Source organism: Acipenser ruthenus, chromosome 26, assembly GCF_902713425.1.
Source record: "Acipenser ruthenus chromosome 26, fAciRut3.2 maternal haplotype, whole genome shotgun sequence".
Classification (NCBI taxonomy): domain Eukaryota; kingdom Metazoa; phylum Chordata; class Actinopteri; order Acipenseriformes; family Acipenseridae; genus Acipenser; species Acipenser ruthenus.
The window spans coordinates 19211822-19234700 of record NC_081214.1 but is presented as its reverse complement, the minus strand read 5'-3'; the positions used below and the strand labels follow the sequence as shown (position 1 = coordinate 19234700).

The window sequence follows — 22879 nt, the reverse complement described above, 5'->3', positions numbered from 1 at the left end:
GTGTGTGTGTGTGTGTGTGTCATTCCCAACCAGTAATAGTGTCCTTACTATATGTGCCACATAACTACACAAATCTGCACGTTTTTATAAATACACACACACACACACACACACACACACACACACACACACACACACACACACACACACACACACACACACACACAGCATTTGTCTAATGCAGTATCTATCTAAACACATTCACTGTGCTACTGAAGCCCATACTGTATGCCTGTATTTCTGTGGATCGTGTGATTTACACACACACACACACACACACACACACACACACACACACACACATATATATATATATATATATATATATATATATATATATATATATATATATATATATATATATATATATATATATATATATATATATATATATATATATATGCAATAGTTATGCAAGCCTCTTAATCTAGCAGGAACAGAGCCAACGTGACATCAACACAGAGAGGTGGAGTTAATAATGAGAAGTGTATAATCTGGAGAGCACAGTGTTTAGCAGGAGGAAACAGCCTGAAGACACGAGCATCGGGGATAGAGGAGGCAACCATCTCATCTGACTGGTTTCCCCATCAAAGCAGCGCCGGGTTTCATTTTTCTTAGTGTGGCTTTGTTTGTTTGACGTGATTTTGCCTTTTTCGCGAGAGGCAGTTAACGGTGATTTTTTTTCCCCAAAAAGGATTTATACATTTATATCAATAAAATAAAACAAAAGAAGAAAACAGCAGGACTGAGGAGGGAGTATCGTTATATGTTCAAATTGCTTCTTGTGCGTGCTGGATTGGATTGATTTCACAGACATCAGACTATGCTCTTAAAATCGAAAAAATTCTCCGGTGGTAAAGTAAATAAATAATATATATGTATTTTTTATTTTGATGCATTGCCCTGAAATGATTATATTTATAGATACTGTGTTTTGTGAAGGAATATTTACACCAGCGTGAAGGACAGTTTTTTCTTAGCCTCTTTTTTTTTACCCACCAGTGACGGCAGTTTTCCTTGCAATTTAAAAGTTTGGGCTGAGAAGGAACATACTTTGATAATGAAGAGAACAATCATGAGACCAATATGAATACAGCTTTTCCTGTTAAATATTTGGATATGACTACATTTTGAACATTGTCCATTTTTCTTTTTGAAATCTGATACAGGCTATTTTATTTTTTGTTAGTTAATGCACAAACCGTTTTGGACCTTCCAGTGATCATCCCTTTTCAGCTTCTACGTCTTTTGGCAGTTATCCTGTGTTAAGGTTGTGTAGCTGGAGGGTTGGCTAGCCCACCTCTAACATATTTGAAAATAATCTGTAATCCAAGAAGTGGGATGTCAATTGAAGCAATCATGGCCCTGCCAGATAATGCTAGTTGTACCCTGCCAGGAGAGGAGCCCCCTTTTCCAGAAATCATTGAGCTCAATGTGGGTGGACAGGTGTACATCACCCGTTACGCCACTGTCACCAGTGTTCCTGACTCCCTACTCTGGGAGATGTTTAGCCGAAAAAACATCAAGACTCTGGCCAGGGACACCAAGGGCCGTTTTTTCGTGGACAGAGACGGGTTCTTGTTCCGCTACATTTTGGATTACATGCGAGACCAGCAGCTGGTGCTCCCAGATCATTTCCCTGAGCGCAGCCGGCTGCAGAGGGAGGCAGAGTACTTTAACCTGCCTGAGCTGGTCAAACTGCTCACCCCAAAGATAAGCAAACAAAACTCCATCGGTGATGACGCATGCCAGAGTGACCCAGAAGAGTCATCACCCAATGCAGACACAGCCAGGAACATCGCCTCACTAGGTGCCATAGCATGCGCTAGCATCACCCAAGGTCCCGGCTCTGAATCGCGCCGCGCTGGCTTTATCACCATCGGTTACCGTGGCTCCTACACCCTGGGCCGTGACAGCCAAACTGATGCCAAATTCAGAAGGGTGGCCCGAATTATGGTCTGCGGCAAGACCTCCCTGGCTAAAGAAGTGTTTGGTGACACCCTGAATGAAAGTCGGGACCCAGACCGCCCCCCTGAGAGGTACACTTCCCGCTACTACCTGAAGTTCACCTTCCTGGAACAAGCCTTCGATAAGCTTGCAGATTCCGGTTTCCACATGGTGGCCTGCAATTCCACAGGCACCTGCGCTTTCGCCCATGACCAAACAGATGACAAAATCTGGACCAGTTACACGGAATATGTTTTCTACCGTGAGTGAGCACAGATACTGTATATCCCACCCTTCATTTGATTCTTGTACTGTTGTGGTTCCATTGCTTTAGAGGTAGAACTTCCGTCCCAATGTATCCCAGACTCCCATCCGCTGCCCTTCCGCTTAATCTCAGCTTTTCCTGCAGTCAACTGACCCACCACCTGCCAACCACTGCTTCCTCTACCCTGCGGAGAGACTAGACCTTTTGTTGTGTCTTTTGTATATATATAATAGATTCTCAGTGACTTTGATGCCACGTCTTTAAATCAAACAGCAATGTCTGACGAGTGGGAAAGGAGATAATCCATCTCACTTGCTGATCACTGGTTGAGTTCTGATGGGCTGGTAAAGTTGTTTTAATGGAGAAAAGTAAAGAAGATGAAATGGAGGACCATGTGGCAATATTTTGAAACATGATCCCTCATTCATTCTTTACAGGAGACAAATTTATTAATTGAAAATGTATAAAAGGTACCTTGAAATGGATCCTAATGTAAGCAACATAATAGACCTTAGATACAGCGGGTCATATTCACAAATAATTTACCATTGTGCTAAGTTAACACTTTTTTTTCTAACAAGGAAAAGCAAAAATAGTAACTATGCGGGTTAATTTATTAGTCACATGCACCTTACTTCTTTATTGCTAGTTCTGTAACTCACGCACTTTGTTTTTTGTTTTACAAAAAAAAATTGTAAAAACTTAGCCTGGTTGTAAGGGATTTGTGGATATGGCACAGTATGTGGGCCTATATGTTTTTAATTTTTAACTAAATGTAACTGCTTTTGAGCTGGAAATAGACAAACTGTTTCACCTCAGTGGGTAAGGTTAATGGCATGAAAAAAATTACAAAATGATTCTTTGTTGTTTTGTTCATAATATTTTCAGAATATAAGTCTTCTAACAAATAGTGATGTTTTCAACCCCAGATTTCCACATTTCCACTTTTTAAGAGAATAATGCAATTTCATTGCTAGACAGGACAGCAAAGGTTCGCTCAGACAATGTATCCCAAAGTGTGTCTATTAAATTCTAAAATAAAATGTAAAATATAATAACAAGAAGCCATTCCAATGGTCAACTGTGTCAGACAGCATTCAGTCTTTGTGTCAAACTGTGCTACATTTAAAGGAAATTCTCCAAAAAATGTGAAGAAAAAATGGGTAGAGTAGGACTACAATGTGACTTTTCTTATTAGAAAAAAAACTAATTAAGTATTGCTACTGCCTAATGACAAATAATTATATTGTATGTTTCATTCTATTATTTGAAATGCCTGGGTGATGCCTTTCAACAGCTTTTAATGCCTTCTTTTAGACAGCTTTTTGTTTGTCTGACCTTGTTTGCCTTTTTGTTTCTATAACCTCATACCCCTGATTTATAATGTTAACATATACTTTAACTATTTTAGTGGAGGTAGATCCTCTCTTTTTATTCTCAATTTTCATTATTATATTACCCATTCTAGCTGTTCATAACTAACTTCTGTAAAGGCTGATGCTCTCTGTGTGGAGGTGTTCGCAGATCAGCTAACAAGCTGTTAAATGACAAATTCTTTAAAGTTGGGTTAAATGGAATGTTTCCATGCAGACTATTTTGGGTTGTTTATTTGTGGCTTAAAATACAAATAACTTTCAGCTATGTTAAGGTTAAGAAATAAATGTTACGGAAAAAATCATAATGTTAAAAAAAAAAAAAAAAGATTGTTCACAATTATTGGCAGTAAAACTATTATTAGCTAGTTTTACAGTCTGGATTTGAATTATGTTTATAAAAATGGCGAAACAGCTAAATTACAAAACCTTTTCTAAAATAAGCCTATCTTTGAAGGTGGCTAATTGTCTTGAAGCGTGCCCAACAATGTGCATTATAAACATATTGCATTATGTCCAGCATGGACTGTGAATGGCCAGAAATAACTGTTTGGGATAGATGCCGTACATGTGGACCTATTTATTCATACACTGTGCTATGTTCGAGAAAACTGTGTAATTATAAGAGAAATAGATCTAATTATTTTTTTTTACATGGTAACTGCTTCATATCATTTTCTTAATGTTTGTGTTTCAAACTGAAAATGTTCCAGTTGCCATTGGTTACGTTGCTCTCTATTCCTCTGCCAGCTCAAAAGTTTACTCTCTCATATTGAATTAGAATAACCGTTCCGTATCTGATTTTTTAAAATGTGTTTTATCATATATTCATAAGAATTTAATTTTAAAAATCAGAGGATACAGTTAACTATAAACTGTGTTACCTTTCGTCTTGGGGTTTATGAAGCCTCTAAAACCCCTCACTTTTTCTTTCTTCTATAATGGCTTCCATTCCATCAACTAATATCCTATTTCATGATTCTATTCTTGCAGTCACTGTTCCGACATGAATAATGTAAATGTACGTAATAAAAACAAATGTATCTGCGTTTTTTGTGAAACTAAAAATAACATTTTTACTGAATATCTTGTGGTTGAGTGTTTAAAGTTAAAGATGAAAGTCCACTTTTTATCTGATGAACGAGCATGAGTAAATTCTGTGACACTTATGTTGGTCCCGTAAAAAAAATCTGTAAACAGCACTAAAAATTCTTTACAAATAAAAGATAATCTTAGATATGAGTTCACTGTGAGTAGTATTTAAATTTAGGGCATCTGTGGATAGTGTAGTATGCCACATAATAAATCCTAAAGCCACAAATCTTAAAAACACTGAGTTCTTGACATATCTTTAGTGTAATAATCACTTTGGACCTGTTTACATAGATTCATTTTACTCTTAACTGTACATTTTGTTGCACTGTTTTCTAAATAGCGTAGGTATTGTACAGTTTACAGTGTACGGGTAATCTTACGATCAGGAGGCAACGTCGTGCTGTATAGAGATAGAAACTGCAAAACCATGATGTTATGTCAGTGCTGGCCTTCCTAGTGTAGCAGATTGGTGATGACCTCTAGACCAGTCGCTTTCATGTTGTAAGCAGACAGAATAAAGACTAGGCACTTTCTTTACAGGGTAGAGTTTCCTTCCTAGTGCAGCCTACCCAGGAATGAGAGAGTTTGTCCGACAGTGCTCTTTAGCTGAGGGTACACCCGCTAAAAACGAGCAATTCTTTCATTGCCGAGCCTGTAGCGGGTGACGCAACTCAATGGCAGCTCTCCCCTGAGTAGCAGCAAGGGAGCTTGGCAGGGAACTATGACAGGGGTCATTAAACCTGCATCATCTGGAGTAGATGGTTTCTTTCATGACTGTTTTTCCACTTGGTTTCTTCAAGTCACGTGAAATACCGTACTGTCTGAGGCCCTCTGCAGCTTGAATTGCTAAATGGTAATGCATAGCACAGCACTGGAAACCTTCATATATATATATATATATATATATATATAATGCTCTATTACAATATCAGGCCGTTAGCTATAACAAACCACCCATAACTTTTAACACTCAACTGTTTTAATCATTTTTCAATGTATTTTATTGTTTGAAAATATCTATATATATATATATATATATATATATATATATATATATATATATATATATATATATTCTCTAAACATTAACATATCTATTACCTGTTCATAGATAGGAAGATCAGTACCTGGAATAAATCTAAATTATAGTTCCACTATAGTCTATAAGGTATCATATAACAAGCCAGGCTATTTAATGTTCTTTAAAATAGCTCTGTAATCTAAGATTTAATTTAAATCCAAGTGTTTCTTTTTTTGGTTCTTTGAAAGTATGAATGTTATTGATGTGTGGCTTACATGTTTGCTGCAGTACTTTTTAATTTTGGTCTGTATATACAGTACTACTCTGGGGCTTTAGGAAGGCGTAGGTTGTGGTTCAAAGATTTGCTGACTAGGCTGCCCTTATATTGTTACAGAACTTGAATCAAAACCTACAATCCTGAGGCAGTACTGGTGACCCACCAGAGAGCACAATGTTTTGTTTTTTTTTTTAAATTGAGACTACAGCTTCACTGCTAGACAATTATCAGCCTGTCGCTGTTTTGTGTCTGTAGTGTAATAAAAAGCACAGCTAACCCTCTATAGAGAAATCCAAGTCTGTGTTGTTCTATTAGGTTTCTGCGATTCAGCAAAGTATGAAGGACTTTTCATGGATCAGTCTTATGATATCTTTTTAAAAGGGTTTTAAATACAGAATTGCCAGTGTCTTTAAATATATATTGGCTACAGTGAAAACCGATAACAATAATGGTGTTTATTAGTATTTTTTGTATATATCTGTATTCATTTCCAGAACAATTTGACAGTTTTTTTTTTAGTGCAGCATCCTCTTCAAAACAAGGATGTCCTCTCAGTCTGTCAAAATTTTGTTTAAACCTCTCCCAAAAACCCAAGTAATTCATGCCTGTTTTAGGAATTACTGCAGGCTCCTGTCGTAACTCTCTGTTATTAAAATCTTGGCTGAAAGTTTGACGTGCATGAATGTGTGCCAAATAGTGAGCAAATCCACTTTTGATGTTTTGAAATAGTATGCCTAATGTGACCCAATTGAGAAAATAAAGCTATTTTGTGACGACCGAAGTGTTGTGGGGATTTGGTTTCTACGTAAATATGAATGTGTTTTTTGTGTGTATATTTTTGTTATTAGAAACAGTAACTGGAGCGAGAGGATGGAGGTCAGGATATGGGTACTGATGATCAGTTGCTCAGTGTAGTAGCTACAGTTCTGTATTCACAACAGTGATCTCTGTGTCAAATTAATTCCCTCGGCACACCGCCAGGCATAAGATGTTTTGTATTGTTACATTTGTCTCTGTGCTATTCCAGATTGTACCAAAACAAGCAGATAAACCCCTTGTCCCATTACTCTTTTAGTCTAGATGGTGCCTTGTGTGTCCTGTCAGATCAGGGTGCTTGCCTTTCATGCAGGTCTCTGTCCAGACTAAAATGTCTTTCATTCCTCAGCACAATAGCAAGAAGGAAAACTTCCAGCACTGTTGTCTGGCACCCCAGTAAGCGCTACACCAGCGTTCTATTGTGAAAAAGAAAACAAAAAAACATGTTATAGTGGAATTTAATATAATCTACTTTTGTGATTGTCTCCTCTTTCTTGTAGCCTGCCAGTTTCTACTTCTCTGTGCTAATTATAGTACTCTGATAAGCTTCCCCCCTGTGAAATACCCTGTTCAGCTTACTCCAAACGTTCACCTTTATCGCATCTCTCACATGATGATGAAATTCCTTCCCACTCCCTCTCACCCATGTTGCAGGCCAAGACACTCTGTATGCCAGGACACAGGGAATAATAAATAACCTCAGTCTCTTTACAATAAGTGAATGAGCCTTAGGAAACAATTACCTCGGAAAGCATAGTAAACAGCCACATACATTTACCATGGTAAACTTTAAAAGAGAATAGGGATTCTCATGTCTTGGTTGGTACAAGTACCTGAGCTATTAGAAAGGACTGGTCCAGAATGGGACATGAGGACTCGATTCTTGCGTTTAGGATAGGCTGCAGCTCTAAACCAGCCTGTGAGAAATGTTAAAGAAAATGCAATTAATATATATATAGAGAGAGAGAGAGAGAGAGAGAGAGAGAGAGAGAGAGAGAGAGAGAGAGAGAGAGAGAGAGAGAGAGAGAGAGAGAGAGAGAGAGAGAGAGAGAGAGAGAGAGAGAGAGAGATTTTGTTTTACTATGATCATTCTTTATATATTTATAGGCCCTTTTTATGTATTAACATTTAATAACTGGCTTAATAATATGTTAACAAATGTGTTTCATTCTTAATGGTTAGCTAATAGTGATTTATTTTTCAGCTAAAAAGTGCAATTTTGAACATTGCCTTCATCTTCTGCTGGATATTATAAATAATGTATACAAAATCAACCACAGTTACAGATCTTATCCTGTTTACTTACTAATGTCAATTAACAATAAAATGTCACCCTGTGCATAGCAATTAACAGTTCCTCAGTAACACTTTCCTTTTTGTGATTTCTGATAAGTTAATATATTGTACATTGGGGTGTAATTTTGCACTGCAGGCAATGCACAGTGCTACCTTATAGTATTGAGTAGGAACAGATGGAGGTTTGGTTCAAATTATAGTGAATGGTGAAACATGAACATGCTGGCTAAAAGGTTTGATTTACAAAACCTGGCAAGTAAATACAGTATGTCTTAGACTGAAGATAATGCTGAGTATTGTTTTCAAAAATATAACGCTACTTTTAAAACAGATTCATGCCACCTGTTTAGTTGTTCAATGGTATGGACAGAGAATAGCATAATCATATTTTCACCAGTTAAGAATGATACTGAATATAAAATACAAATAGCCTTCAGCTATTCTAATCTTAAACTAAACCTATAGCATTTAGAAATGGTGAATGTTTTGCTTTTGTGAGAATGTAGCTGTCATGAGCTTGTTTTCTTTGAACAGGTAAAGATGCTTCTTGGCAAGATCTGGAGTTCAGCAACCAACCACTCAAGCTGACAGGTAACACAGTATTTAATATAAACACAAACTGTTCTTTTTAGAGGGAGGCTGGTCGCCTTCAAGAGCTCTGTATGTTATCAGCGTAATATTTTGCAGTTAGTCAAAATAAACCTCAACTACCCCTCTGGAGGAATGCAGAAATCACAATCAGAAATTTCTATCTAAATGTCAATGACCTTTTGTCTCATTGCTAAGGAGTCGTTTCTCTATTCATTTGTATTACAATATCCAATTCTTCTCTGAGTGAGAGGCTGGATTCCCATGTATGCTGATACTTACAGCATTTTGTTAATGAGCAACTAAAATGAACATTTCAGGAGCAAGGACATCAACACTGTATGTTATGTTAACCGTGAGACTTAATGTTATAAATTTGAACTTCAGATACTGTAAGTGTACAATACTTTCTCTAAGCCTATTGCAGTACACTATTTGTTTTATTTTAGCTGACGCCTTTATCCAAGGCAACTTACAGAGACTAGGGTGTGTGAACTATGCATCAGCTGCAGAGTCACAATTACATCTCACCTGAAAGACGGAGCAAAAGGAGGTTAAGTGACTTGCTCAGGGTCACACAATGAGTCAGTGGCTGAGGTGGGATTTGAACCTGGGACCTCCTGGTTATAAGCCCTTTTTTTCTTTAACCACTGGACCACACAGCCTCCTATAAGTTGAAGGCTTTCCTTGAACCCTTAACATTTCACTCAGGATGTTTTGTTTTATTTCACTTTGCTGCTAAGCAACTCCTTCCATTGGGTAAGGTTTCTTCTTTAGGGAAGCTAGACTGCATGAGGCAGGTAAGCCCCAGCTAGGGACTTGGGAAATACTATTGACTGAATCCCTGTTACTCAGCCTGAGGGAACGGCTGCCAAAACTGTCCCCAGAAGAGATTAAGGTGTTAACAGTGCCAATGAGGTAGAGTGATCAAAGGGACCTAATTCAAACTTTGTTTAATACATACATACATACCCAACAACCTGAAATCACATACACTGTCTATGGGCATATACAAAAACATCTTCAGGAGCAATGTAATAATTATAAGGGTGGATGGGTAGTAAACAATGGTTCCATTAAATTTTTTTGGAATAAAACAAGAGGTCTTTGTAAATTCATTTTGTCTGACACACTGGTGGCATTCTTTAAATGCATCAAGACCTGCAATATTTATTCAGAAATATGTTGCTATTGTTGGTATGCAGATGGTTCTGCTTCTCTTCTTCAAGGTAATACACTATTTTTATAAAGGTCTCCCATTGGTGTTTGTCCAATTTTTCTGCAAGAGTAAATACTGAAAGAGCTGACTAGTAAAAAGACATACAGTACAAACTGAAATTCATGGCTGATTTGTAAAGAATCAGAAGTAGCAACATTTTTCAAATACACCAGAGAGGGGGGGTTACTGCTTTATATGTACTCGATAAAGACATTACTCAAAACGTTTGTCTTAACGTATTACTACTTTCATTACAATATAATTACAACCTATAGCCACTAAGTGATAGATTCCATCAAAGAAGCACTGTATGACCTGCATTATTCCTTGTTATAAAGTTGTATTCAATCAAACTTCAAAACATGGCTAAAATTGCTAAACTCTTCTTATCTGATAATCTCCAAATTGAAAACACATGTATACTGTCCCTCTGGAAAATGTGTTTAACTCTGCATCAGGAGAATCATATGAAATATTATCAGTGAATCCCCCTGACTGAATGTGCCAACTCATCCACATTTAGAGGGGAACATTCACCAGCTGCCTCCCCAAACTAGGTGACTATTCTCCCATATTTCCAGCTTTACAACTGAAGATATGCTATAGCCTTTTTCTTCTCATTTCTTTAACACTACACTGTACATAACAAGGGTGTCATTTTATCAAGGTTGGCTGATGACATTTATAAAGTACTTCATCTCAGAACACCTATATGAACTTGGAAACCAAACTTTGTAAAATTAATCCGAAAGCCCAACTGAGAGGTTGAACACTAAAATATTTACTTCACCATCCCATTGTGAGGAAAACATGAAAAATGCTTACATGCATGCTCAAAATCAAAGGGATACCATGTTAAAATAACTTCAAATGATTTCCAGTTCTCTGCAGACTTCAAACTGCTCTCATGAGCGACTCTTTCAGAGGCCCTGTGTGCAGCTTGGATCACACGGCCTCAACCTTTGAGAGGGAGGCACAGTGTGTGGGTGGATCCAAGCAGGCAGGCAGGAAACACAGGCCATAATAACAGACCTGATACTGACCAACTGGCAGTGAGTGTTAGATGTATTTGCTCCATCTTTTAATACTGTATAGATAACCTGTCTTATTGTATTTAGGGATTGTGGACCATATTATGTAGTCTAAAATAGTATATTTAGAATGGTGTGACATCATTATATAAGTTACAACTGGATGAGGTGTTCTCAAAGTATAAAACAAAAAGAGGCATGCACATACAACAACTGATCTTCATCAGGACAATTTAATTATTGTTTCAATCTCTTAATATGTTTCAATATATTAAAACATTTTATCACAACTGAAATCTCTGGTCATTTATTAATTGAAGCAAGGAACAGAATTGGTGGTAAAATGTCAATATGTTGAAACAATAATTAAATTGTCTTGATGAACATCAGTTGAGGTATGTGCATGGCTTTTTTTGTTTTATACTTTAAACAATATCTATGGGCTATGGGCATAAGGATGTCATAGAATTCGAAATCTGTACATATAAGTATTATACCCAATGATGTCATTGAGACCTAATTGTGGCACAGTCCTTACCCCTGATAGGCTGAGATATTGAAGGCTAGGATTTCAGAATTGTCATTGTCATTTATAAAAATCCAGATGTTAGTTTGGCGATAGCTAAAGAAAGCTATACTTGTATGATGTTGATAGGCATTTGCTCTGAGATTCAATCGAACGTGTGGTAGATCATAGTGACCACATTTTCAAGATAATTATACCATGTGTTTTTATATCCTTTGCAAGGATGATATATGCTACTGATGTATCTCGTTTAATTTGCTATATTTCACTAAGGATTGTGTTTCCATTTAAAATAAAAAATCATCGACTGTGTAATTACAACACTTTATTTTGTATTAGTTCAGATGAGAACATGATCAGCCAACATGCCAAATAAAGGCATGTTAGCTCAGTGTCACCTCAGCCATCTGGAAGCTTGGAAGCCTAATCCACTAATTATCTTTAATCCCTTTGTCTTCAATGTCTTATCGGAGGCTATTTATATTTGGGAAATGGCTGTGAACTGGCTTTGATTTTGCCTATAGGTGCCTGTCACAAAGACGGCCGGAGTGGGTGGCGTCAGACCAGAAGCAGGAAATAAACAGACAGAGAGGTGTGGTTTGGTGAAGCTGAGCGAATGCTTTCGCTCAGCATTTAATAAACAGAACAGAAAATAAAAGGGTTGTAACAAAAACACAGGACACGGCACTGACAAACAAAACGAACTAACACTTAACAAACGGTGCACGGAGTGGCCACAGTGCCCAATAAATGTTGCCAGGTGTGAGTGATACAGGAACAGTGCCCCCTAAAGGAAGAATAATCACAATATTATGAACATAAAAAAAAATTTGTACAATAAAAATGTAGTACAATGTTTTTTGTTTGTTTTGTTTTCTAGTATGCTATTCAGTACTGCTATGAAACAGCATCCCCTCACCTCAGTATTACCCTGAAGAATCCCATTGCAGAACCATTAGCAGGCCACAACATTACCCTCATATTATCAAAATGTGCTATTAAATATGCTACTAATTTACCAATGTCTCATACCTTTTCAGCTTTCTTAGATGTCAAATTATTTATGAAAATAGTAACCTTAATTATGAGCCCAGTTATCAAAATCTGAATTTGATAAACGGGCTTATAATTAAGGTTACTGCTTTCATAAATATGTAACAATTATTTTTAAAAGCACTACTACTTTAGAAAGCTGCTATAATAAATGCAGCTTCCTAACAAATCATACCAATCCACATCAGGACCCATACAAATTGACAAACTAGGGTTCTCCATTACAACAGTGCACAAAGACCATAGAAGCAAAGTGCGAGCCTTACTAAGCCTTTGCGTTTCCTGCCCTTGTGCCAAAGATAGTAAAAAATATGTGCTTAAATCTGCATTACATTTGCAAGGCCTGTAAGCTTTTAATTTCCTGCAGTGCTTTCTCCCAACATGTCTGGAAATAAACAAGCCTACTCAAAAGGCTACGCTGTGTAAATATATTTGAAGTAAAGATGATTTTTAAAAAATTTTTTCTAGATGAGTGGGCTTGACTGTTTTGTTAGTACAGCTGTTGGGAAAGGGATTTATTAAGTTTGGGTGCACACTGACTCATTTGAGAGATGTTTTGGCAGTATATGAAGCACGAGGAGGCTGTGTGGTCCAGTGGTTAAAGAAAAGGGCATGTAACCAGGAGGCCATTAATTTCTGCTAGCACCTTGCATATAGCTTCATCTGCACTTAATGCTAGTGGTCCAGTAGAGGGAAAGGATTATCTGTAGTGCTGAATGGATCATAACAAGTCAATAGAAAACACTAGCAAGTCTGGGATGTGTTGGGTTATTTGAATGTCATGCAATGGCCTTAAAATATTGAGGTTTAATCTTTAAGGCAATTTAAAGTCACCCATATTGTCGATGTAATTTCTGCATTTCACTGAACATCCACATTACTAAGGTCAACCCTTTAAACTGTATTGTTGCTTTGCAATGCTGGTGTGGCTGTATGTCAGGATGTGAGTGGTGTGAGGAAGAATAGAAGGTCCAAACTGAGGGAATATTTAAAAAATGTTGTGTTTTTTTATTGTTTACAACTGATTCCTCGCTACCAACAATGGTATTGGGGAACTACAATCCCAAACAATAAGTAACAAATAGGAAATACAGTGTCCAGGGTGCCAGTGCTCGTGCTCCGTGGTGCTGTAATCCTTGGTAACATTATGAGGCCGTACTCACGTAGCTGCATCCTCTTTGTACTGCTAAACTCTTCCCTGTGATCATTGCGGGGCCACACTCTCTCCAATTGCTGCACACAACACAGCTGATCACAACAGAGTCGTTCAGCAGTCTTATGGCTATGTCCTTTCTCCAAGATGCCTGACTTACGATTCCGTCCCACCATTGAGTCGGCCCATCCCAGTAAAGGCACACCACCAACATTACTTCGTGCCCTTCTTGGTCGGGAGGTAGATTTGCAGCTCAGATTCCTTCTCTCCCGTTCACACCATATTATTAAGCAGTGATTCATTAACACAGAGTCAGATATACTATAGTGCCTTTCATGACCTTTACTGGTGGTACTAAATCATTTGATGTCTCCACTTGCCAAGTTGTATTGCTTAGAGTTTCATTTTTTTTTTCCATAACAGCAGTGTAAAGTGAGCAGCTGCATTTATTATCACTGTGTATGCACTGCAACTGTATTATAGGATTTTTAGAAGTCTGCATTGAGTTTGTTGTCATTGTATTTTATTACATATCTCATTTACAAAGAGGCTAACGAACAGCAGTTTCAGTATACAGCACATATAAAATATCATTCAAACTATTTAATTGTACTACAACACAAAATAAATCATCATGTGATACCTAACTACCAATCTATATACACAGCCTGGATATGAGTTCAGATCCTAATACAGTGTGTTGAATAAGAGAAGTAAAACAAACCTACACGGCCTGTTGTATCACTAGTCTAATGATTGAATCTGCAGTATTAAATCTGCTCTTTTTAGACAACGCTACAGATCTCACGCATTGAATTTGCTGCCTTTCGGAACCCGGTACTGAGCAATGTGTTATGGATTTTCTGGCTGTTAGATCCTAATGGTTGAATTCTCTGTATTGACTTTTTAGCTGGCTCTAGGACAATTGGACAGAATTTGCTGAATCTGTTTCGCAGCATGGTGCAAAGAGAACTCTTATGTTTCCAAATACAGTAGTGCTAAACAAATGTTTGGAAATGTGTAACATGGTAAGCCAGTGACTCCGCATGACACATTTAAAAGATGATGAAATTGTTCTGGATGGATACGTGACCATTCCTCAATGATTACTGCCTTTAATTCCTTTAGGAGATTGAGAATGTAACCCACAACTGAGCTCCTATTATCAGCCTTCTAGTTAAGTCAGTCAGATCTGTTGTCTTGCCCATCATGACTGAAACTGACTTGTAACAGGAAGTTTTAATTTAAATACACATTCTAACAAATTAATCAGCAACGTAAGGGCAATTTACATAAGTGTATGCTACATATATAAGCCAGTCCACTGCATTGCATTACCTAGCAGCCTTTGAGTTAAGCTATAGATTTGGTAAAAGGTTTCTTTTGGGAAATGTTAGCTGCTATGATTAACTAGAGTGTGCAGTGGGCTGACACATGCCACCCAGGCACATTAAACCTGTAAGTAGATTAGTCCTTTCGCTATCCCAGGCATTCAGTTCTACTCTACTGAAGTTAACCCCTCGCCAGATGACTGGCAAGCATTTCCTACTGACATTCAGTTTCATTATTTCAAAAGAAATGTTAGAAAGGAAATATCCTGTTGAGATGTGCAAAAGTTTAATTTAATTTTATAGATATTGTATGAGAAATCAAAATTCCAATACATTGCATGACAGAATTCAAAAGTAAAAAAAGCAATATATATTACTAGCAACAAATGCTCAGAACAGTAAATGAATGGCATTCTGCAACTTTGATATTTCCTAATTTATTCCTCTCAGAAAATGTGTCGGTGCCTTTGCATTTCAAAATAAGGCCCTAAATAACCTATATCGCTTTCTCCCCCATCTTCCCCAGCATCTTAAATAATCCCCCCCCCCAAAAAAAAAAAACACCCTTCCTAAAGGAGGACCAATAAAATGTAACCAGTACTGTTGTGAGACAATTGTGTCATGTCCCCCCTCAAGGCAAACACAACACTGACTTTCAAATCAGCAAACAATACTATCAGCCTCATCAAGAGGAATTTGTCACGAGGAGTCATGTCTGTCAGTGGAGATGTTATATTGTAGACAGCCAGGTTTAAGTTCAGAGTTCTTACAAACAGCTCCAAATAAAGCTGTTAATGGGCAGTACGTTACATTAAACATATTCATATTCAAAACATATATTCAGTGTTCGTATCTGTCTGTCTATTTTGGCCAACGTGCCATTTACTTTCAGAAGTGTTTTGTTTTGTTTAAATATTTTATTTATTATTAAAACGCACAGCAGCACATTCAACCCCAATATTGAGTGTCCTGCATTTTCTGGTCTGACATTACCCGCAAGCCATCCTTTCCACAGGCATGTTTCACCCCAGGTATGCACATGGTTGCCCTACAACCCATTGACAGTGTACAGTGCTCAATTTTTTCCATTTTCTATAAATCTGCTTTTACCTGGCTATGAGCTGCTTTGAGCTTCTTCAATCACGTAACATTTATACAGAGAGATTTCATGATCTGAATGGAAATGGGAAGTCTGTTCATTCCTGGCACTTAGGTCCCTCTAGACAAGCGCAAAGCAAATAAAGACAGATTTAGAGAAAAATGGTGATAACTCAGAAGATGGAAGATGTTTGAGAACTGTAAAAAAAAAAAAAAAAAAAAAATAATATATATATATATATATATATATATATATATATATATATATATATATATTTATTTTCCCAACCTCTTGTTAGAAGAGAAAAATGAGCAAAAACATAAAGCGACTGTTAATGTAACCCCCCCGGCCACACACACACACACACACACACACTGTAGTGTGGCCACTCAAACTCACAAAGCAATCAGCAGAGTCTGAGCAGCCTCTCTGATTGACTGACTTGCAGCCGGACAAGGTGATTATGAAACCAGTGATGAAATGGAAAGCAAAGAGCACATTAAAGGTTGCTGCAACAATACGCTAAATAACCAGCAGTACAGAACGCTAATCTAATGTTACAAGATCACTGGAGGCCAAGAGACTTTTGAAAAACCATTCCTATCAGCTGTAATTGCCCTCAGGGCAGAACTCAAGCTTAATTAAAAAGCATGCAGACTGTGAGGCTGTGAAATGACTGTACTGGTGTTCTTGTTACTCACACAATGGATTGCATGTGCTGGAATCCAGGCATGAAGTAGTTAGAAAGAAAACAATGCAAAATGATCTTGGCCTTGTCCATTGGACAATCGATTAGTTGACAGACTCAGTTTGCACATGAAATGTTAGTTACTCTTTAGAGATTATGAAGCCAGTGTATACAATCTAGGAAGACAGAGCGCTATTGGAAGAGCTACAGTGCCTCTAATGCCAAAACTAATTTTGGAATATGGCCAAAAGGGTTAATTTGTGTGAAAACTTGAATTTTGTTTCTGCCTGTGTGATTTTGTTTAAACTTGGTTTGTTTAGTAAAATACTGAGTATTTGTATTTTTGCTGTGTTCATTTTCAAATCCAGCACCTCATCTCACACAGGGTAAACACACTTGTCCTATTAAAAAGGAACAAGCCCCTAATGATGAGCAGGCTTTTTTCTGATGGCCAAACATTTTTTTTTACAAAGTCAATTATTGGCACAGCACTTCATCTCATACTCCCATTATTTCTTTCAACCCCTGGGGCCACAAATGGTCATGGTGTTTTTCTGCAGATGGACCACCTTGACGTCTACTTCAGTATAAATTGTGCACTAAAAGTGAAATCATTGCAAATTATTAGTTTTCTTTACAATTGTAATTATTGTTTTATTTCAACTCTTTCATTGCAAAGATGTCACAATGAAATGTTTGTCTGAGTTTCTTTTTAGTGCTAAGGAATACATGGATGTCCCAAGTTTTTTTAATGGTGCTGTAACTCCTTTGGCGAGGGAGCAAACTGCTCATAGGGGATAGGTGGCATTGTGTAAATACTTTTTTTTAATACAAAATAAAAAGCCAGTTTGTTAACAGTTTTATTATTTTGTATACAACTGTTATATTGACAGCATTACTCTCTATAGCATCAATTAATATGACCAGACAAAAAGGTTAGTTGTTACCATAGGTACCTGTGGATTAGCTTACCTGCACACTGAGAATGTGAAGACTTGGTCTGTTTGTTTGTTGGGCAAGGTTATCAAGAAGTGGTTGTCATGGTGACCAAAATGCTGTTCTGTTGCTGCACAGAGAACTGTGTAGCAGTATACATTAAAGGGTTAATAACAGACCTGAGAAATCAAAAAGTCATATTGGAATTTTTATCCAAGCAAGAATGATCGGTCGGACTACAATGGTATCCCAATGCTATTTTGTAAAGGTGATAAACACCATGGTTACCTACTTAGATGTTGCTAACACCAATATTAACCCATGAAAATGCATCTTAAAAAGTCACACAGATCCTAACTTTCCCAAGTAGTATAAGTAGTATTCTTCATTTCTGGTGTTTATTTTTGAGAAGCACACAAAAAATACTGTAACATATCACACCTTTGGAGTGAAATATTTGTTTTGCGCAGACTCTTCACTGCAACATTGTGAAACCTGTTCATTGGCAGGTTTTGCCACTCAGTGCAATAACAGGAGACATATACAGTTAAACAAATGGAGATTGGATGCAGTGAGTTGGGTGTAAAATGTATAATCAAAACAGTCTAGGTATAAGCAATCTTGTACTTTCCCAGCAAAAGTATCAACAACTCCTGTTATTCTGTTTTTTTGGTGCAGGAGGGAAGCTGGCCTCCAATGTCTCGCTGGGTGTCAGGGAGCAGCAGGACCAACTGGGTGACATGCAGAAGTGCTTAGACACTGGCACAGCCAGCTGTAACGACCTGACTGCCTCCAGCCCGGGTAGCCAAGCAGAGACCAACACAGTGCTGGATATTCGGAATGGCTTCTTAGTGGTTACACCACCACCTCCAGAGCCTGAGGACATGGGGACCTTGGTAAGCTATGACATGAAGGACAGCCAGGAGCTGCCACCCCCTCCCCTGCCTACACCACCTCCTACCCAGGATGCCTCACTAGCAGGTCCAACACACCAGCCTGGGAACCGAAAGCAAGAGCCGTCTTCCCATGGCACCCCAACGCGACCCACAACTCTCCGGCTTGACCAGCCGCCCAGAAAGGTGGAGGCAGTGGAAATACCCTGCCAGCAGTTACCCAGCCAGCAGACACCCAGCGGGCAGTCACAGGCCTGTGAAAATAGGGCTGCTCCCAAGGACCCTGAGGCTGAGGAGAAGAAGGAAATGGAGGAGCAGCTGAAAAAGTGCATCGAGGATTTCAGGAGGATCAAAATTCCTCCAATCTTCCCAGACCGCAAACGCCACTGGCAGAACGATCTTCTTAAGAAATACAATGCATAGGAAAACAGGATACTCACTGGCAACAGTGTTGAAAGCAATCTGTAACTACAACCATATAAACTGAAATAGAGCTTCATTTAAAGTTTGCAGATGAAACATGGGGTGATGTTTAAGGAGACACAAGGGATGAACTGCAAAATTAGAAATAACAGCCATTCGTGACACACACTTTGTGTAAAAAAATGGACTGCTCCTTCTATCACTTATGAATTTGTTATGCAAATAGAATCCCTGACATTATATATACAACAATGTCGTTTGAAATTAGTTTTAGTCACCATGAGCAAGACAGCAGGTCTGACAGACTTTGACAGAGGGCAGGCAGGTGCTTCTGTGTCCAAGATAGCGCAAATGACTGATGTTTCACAAAGAACAGTCTCAAATGTGATGACTGTAGGACGTTTTGAAGACCAGACTTTGCTACAAATTGAGGAATTACTGAGTAATGGTAACTTTTCCTTCCAGGAGGATTTAAACACCTTACAGACTCATCACGTCAAATCTGTCCAGTCCTTATTTTAATTTGTTTTCATTAATATCTGAAAATATGAAACTAGACTTATTTGCTTACCTGTACCTGTGCACCTTATTTTGTTATTGCAGTATTTTCAATAATCTGGTATGGTAGGGAATGCCTTGCAATAAAGTAGGACTGAGTACAGTGTAGGATATTTGTTTTTGTATTTATTTTTAGATTTGTCTCATTTGTAAAATTAAAATTGTATACAAAAGCACATTTTTGGCTTGTCTTTATCTTAGATTGCTGCAGTTCTGTCTCCCTCGGGGGGTTGGTTGGGTGCTTGAATGATTCTGCCTTCTCTTCCTATAGGCCAGGGGTCGTTTGTTTGGCGGGCCTGATCCGATACCCTGGCTGCTTGGCGCGGGCCGAGTGACAGTTAAAAAAATACAAAGACAAACCCAAAACCTCAGAAATAATGCAACATTAAAAGACACTATGAAGCAAACCATGGCAAGAAATATGATAATGATATGATACAGGAATGTTACGTTAAGATAAATTCTCTGAATTAGCAGTCATTTAAAAGCAGCTATCAATGTTTACTAATGCTTGTAGCATAAGTGATGCTGCTGTTAAGGCAAGCTATGCGATTGCTCACAAAATAGGTGTTTCTTCAAAATCCTTTTCTGATGTAGAGTTTTTTAAGAAATGCTGCTAAAAGCTTCTGAAATAGTGTGTCAAGCAGTTTTCTTCGTCATGAATATCAACAAAGAAAAATGTCATTCTCAACTAAATGACACACAGCTTAACTCGATACACAAGATATCCTCAGCCCAGTCATTTGCTACAGATGTTGATGTGCTGGTTCAAACAAAGGTGCCAGGTAAGGAAGCATCATTATCAGTCACTAATATTCTTTGTCTTTATCTTTTGGTGAGTGTTAAAAAAAAGATGGATTTATATTTTGTGATTTTTTTAAATTGTATCCTATTGAATAAAAAGATGATATTCTGCGATTTGACACATTGGATGGTCAAGCAGAACTTCAGCCAGCACCTCAACATCAAAGGGAAAGACCAGTCTTCCTAGATTGAGACAAAAATCTCTTGAGCTCTGTTCTAATCCAAATCTTTTTTATTTTATTATTATTTTTTTTAATCTCACAGTGGTTTCAGTGGTGTAGTTACAATGCAACAACGTGCTTAATTACAAAATACAATCCAGTATCAGTTTCTAGCGTTTTATGCAACTAGACTATATTGATAATTGGGGTTTTACTAAAATAAATATTGAATATCCTTCAACTGTTTTTTTTGGTAAAGGAATGTATCTTTTGTTTTTCTGTTTTCATGTCCTTACCAGATGCTTGTTTTTTTGCATGTAAAGAACTTGTAATTTAAAACATCTCAAACTCACTGGGAAAATGTTTAGAACTGCCCTCTTTTCTTCACTCAAAAAAGCTAACATTTAATACATGGCCCAGCTTTATGAACGTATTATTTGAGAGCTGCTGTGTGATAAGGGATCGTCAAAACAAACCCAGGCTTGACAGTCATATAATCTTGGTCTTTAAGCAGCTATTCGATAAATAAACGAAGGAACAGATTGTTCCACGGATCCTAGTTACTCATATCTGAGTCTCTGAACAAAGGAGACATGTATGAAAGCACAGCTGGTTCTGAGCAGCTTCGCTGCACCGTTTGGCTTCGGTCCCACTAAAATCAAAATTTGAAGTGCTTTGGATGCCACTCATTTATTCATAGCATAGTCATTTCTGTTTGATTAACCAAGTACTTTTCATATCTCTACACTCCTGAGTACAGATACTTGACTCTTCACCAGAGCTCTGTATACAACAGTCCAATGCCCTTAACGAATAGAAAGGCCCCCAATGAAGTGCTTTTTAAGCCAAAAAATATTTTTTTTTTTGCAAGGTTGTTATATAATTTTTTTGTCTTCAATGAAGACTACACTATAACATTTTGAACCGCCAAAGACCTTGTTGTGGTTGGCATATTACAAATTAATACAGTTGCTTTGGGAATAGGACTTGATATCCTGATACATTATTGTACACAGTATGTATCACTGCTCAGTCCAGAAATAAATGTACTGTAAGCAAGGATGGCAGTTTGTTTATGGATGCAAACAGGCCTTAGGCCACAAGTCTCAGGTGGCCAAGGCAAAGCCAACAAACCTGGGCAACTGGGGTGGATTCACCCTGATTTCCTAAATCAGCTTATTGCATCAATACGGCCCAATTTGAATCAGTTATGAAGTGATGTGAACTAAAGAGTGTTGCATCAGGAGTTGGCTGCCATTTGTCTTATTACTAATGTTGCTGCAGGATTGAGACTTTTTCATGTGTGTTTGTAATATCTAATGGTATTTTATTTATTTATGTTTATTTTTCAGTGCTTTTTGATACCTAAAAATACCAACATTTATATGGCCCGGCCACCAACTGCAAAGGTGTATTTTGAACTTTGTAACCCCTTACCACTGACTTGTTCTAGTTTCACCCCTTCAAAAGTTTTTTTTTTGATAATCCTAGATAATGTGGATTATCTTTCCAGTCTGACCCTGGCTCACACATTACAAAAGAGATTGCTATTATTATGACCACTATACTGCTGTACAGCAGCTATAAAGCCAACAATTATGGTAAAATAGTTATTTTTACTAACAGTCTGTAGTTATGTGCATTTCTTACTTCACAGTAGTACAGAACAGTAGAATCTCTCTAAATGGCTCTGAATGACTAACATGGACTTAATAATAGAGGGATGTCTTCAGAATGTCTCCTAATAGTTATGGATTGACAGGGAGTCATTTTGATGATGAGCAAGGCTTTATACATGACTGGAAAGAGTTTACTGTCATTAAAGATGTACCGTAAAATTGATTTCCAACAACTGTAATAGCAGTAATTTGGTAGTAATTTTTGGGATTGTTTTGTTACCCCTGGGTTGGCAAAATCAGAGACAGTCTGTATTACAGTTTACTGGGGTATATTGCAAAAGCATAGCGCAGTGAAATAAATCATTCATAACCTCAAACACCATCAAATGTTTATGTGCTAGTCACTATCTTTGGAATTCCAAATCCTGTTATCCTACAATAAGATAATTCAATCAGTAACACATTTGGTTAGGCCATGTTGTCAGAAAATTGTACCAGTTTTGTCCCCCTAATTCACTGTTTTTAATAATGTAATGCAGATAGCGAGATTGGAGTACTGTACAGCACGCTATGGTGTTTTTAATAGGGTGCTCATAAAACAACAGCTTTGCATTATATATGGAATGCAATGTATCTCCAGCTGCTCATACGTGTTACACACAGGGTGCATGTTATACATAGTCAAGTGATCTAAACATCCTCTAAAT

At 37.6% G+C, this 22879-nt stretch overlaps 1 protein-coding gene across 2 annotated transcripts; it reads left to right on the top strand.

Moving 5' to 3' along the window:
* Nucleotides 1-467: 467 nt before the first annotated feature.
* Nucleotides 468-19783, top strand: LOC117412359 (BTB/POZ domain-containing protein KCTD12-like). 2 transcript variants are annotated; one of them, XM_059001163.1, is made up of 3 exons: nucleotides 468-2209; nucleotides 8625-8681; nucleotides 18393-19783. In XM_059001163.1, the coding sequence occupies exons 1-3, from the start codon at nucleotides 1342-1344 to the stop codon at nucleotides 19028-19030; spliced, it is 1563 nt and encodes a 520-aa protein (XP_058857146.1). In that variant the 5' UTR covers nucleotides 468-1341; the 3' UTR covers nucleotides 19031-19783. The 2 variants fall into 2 exon arrangements, with proteins under 2 accessions (XP_058857146.1, XP_058857147.1); XM_059001164.1 differs by lacking the exon at nucleotides 8625-8681.
* The last annotated feature ends 3096 nt before the right edge of the window (nucleotides 19784-22879 follow it).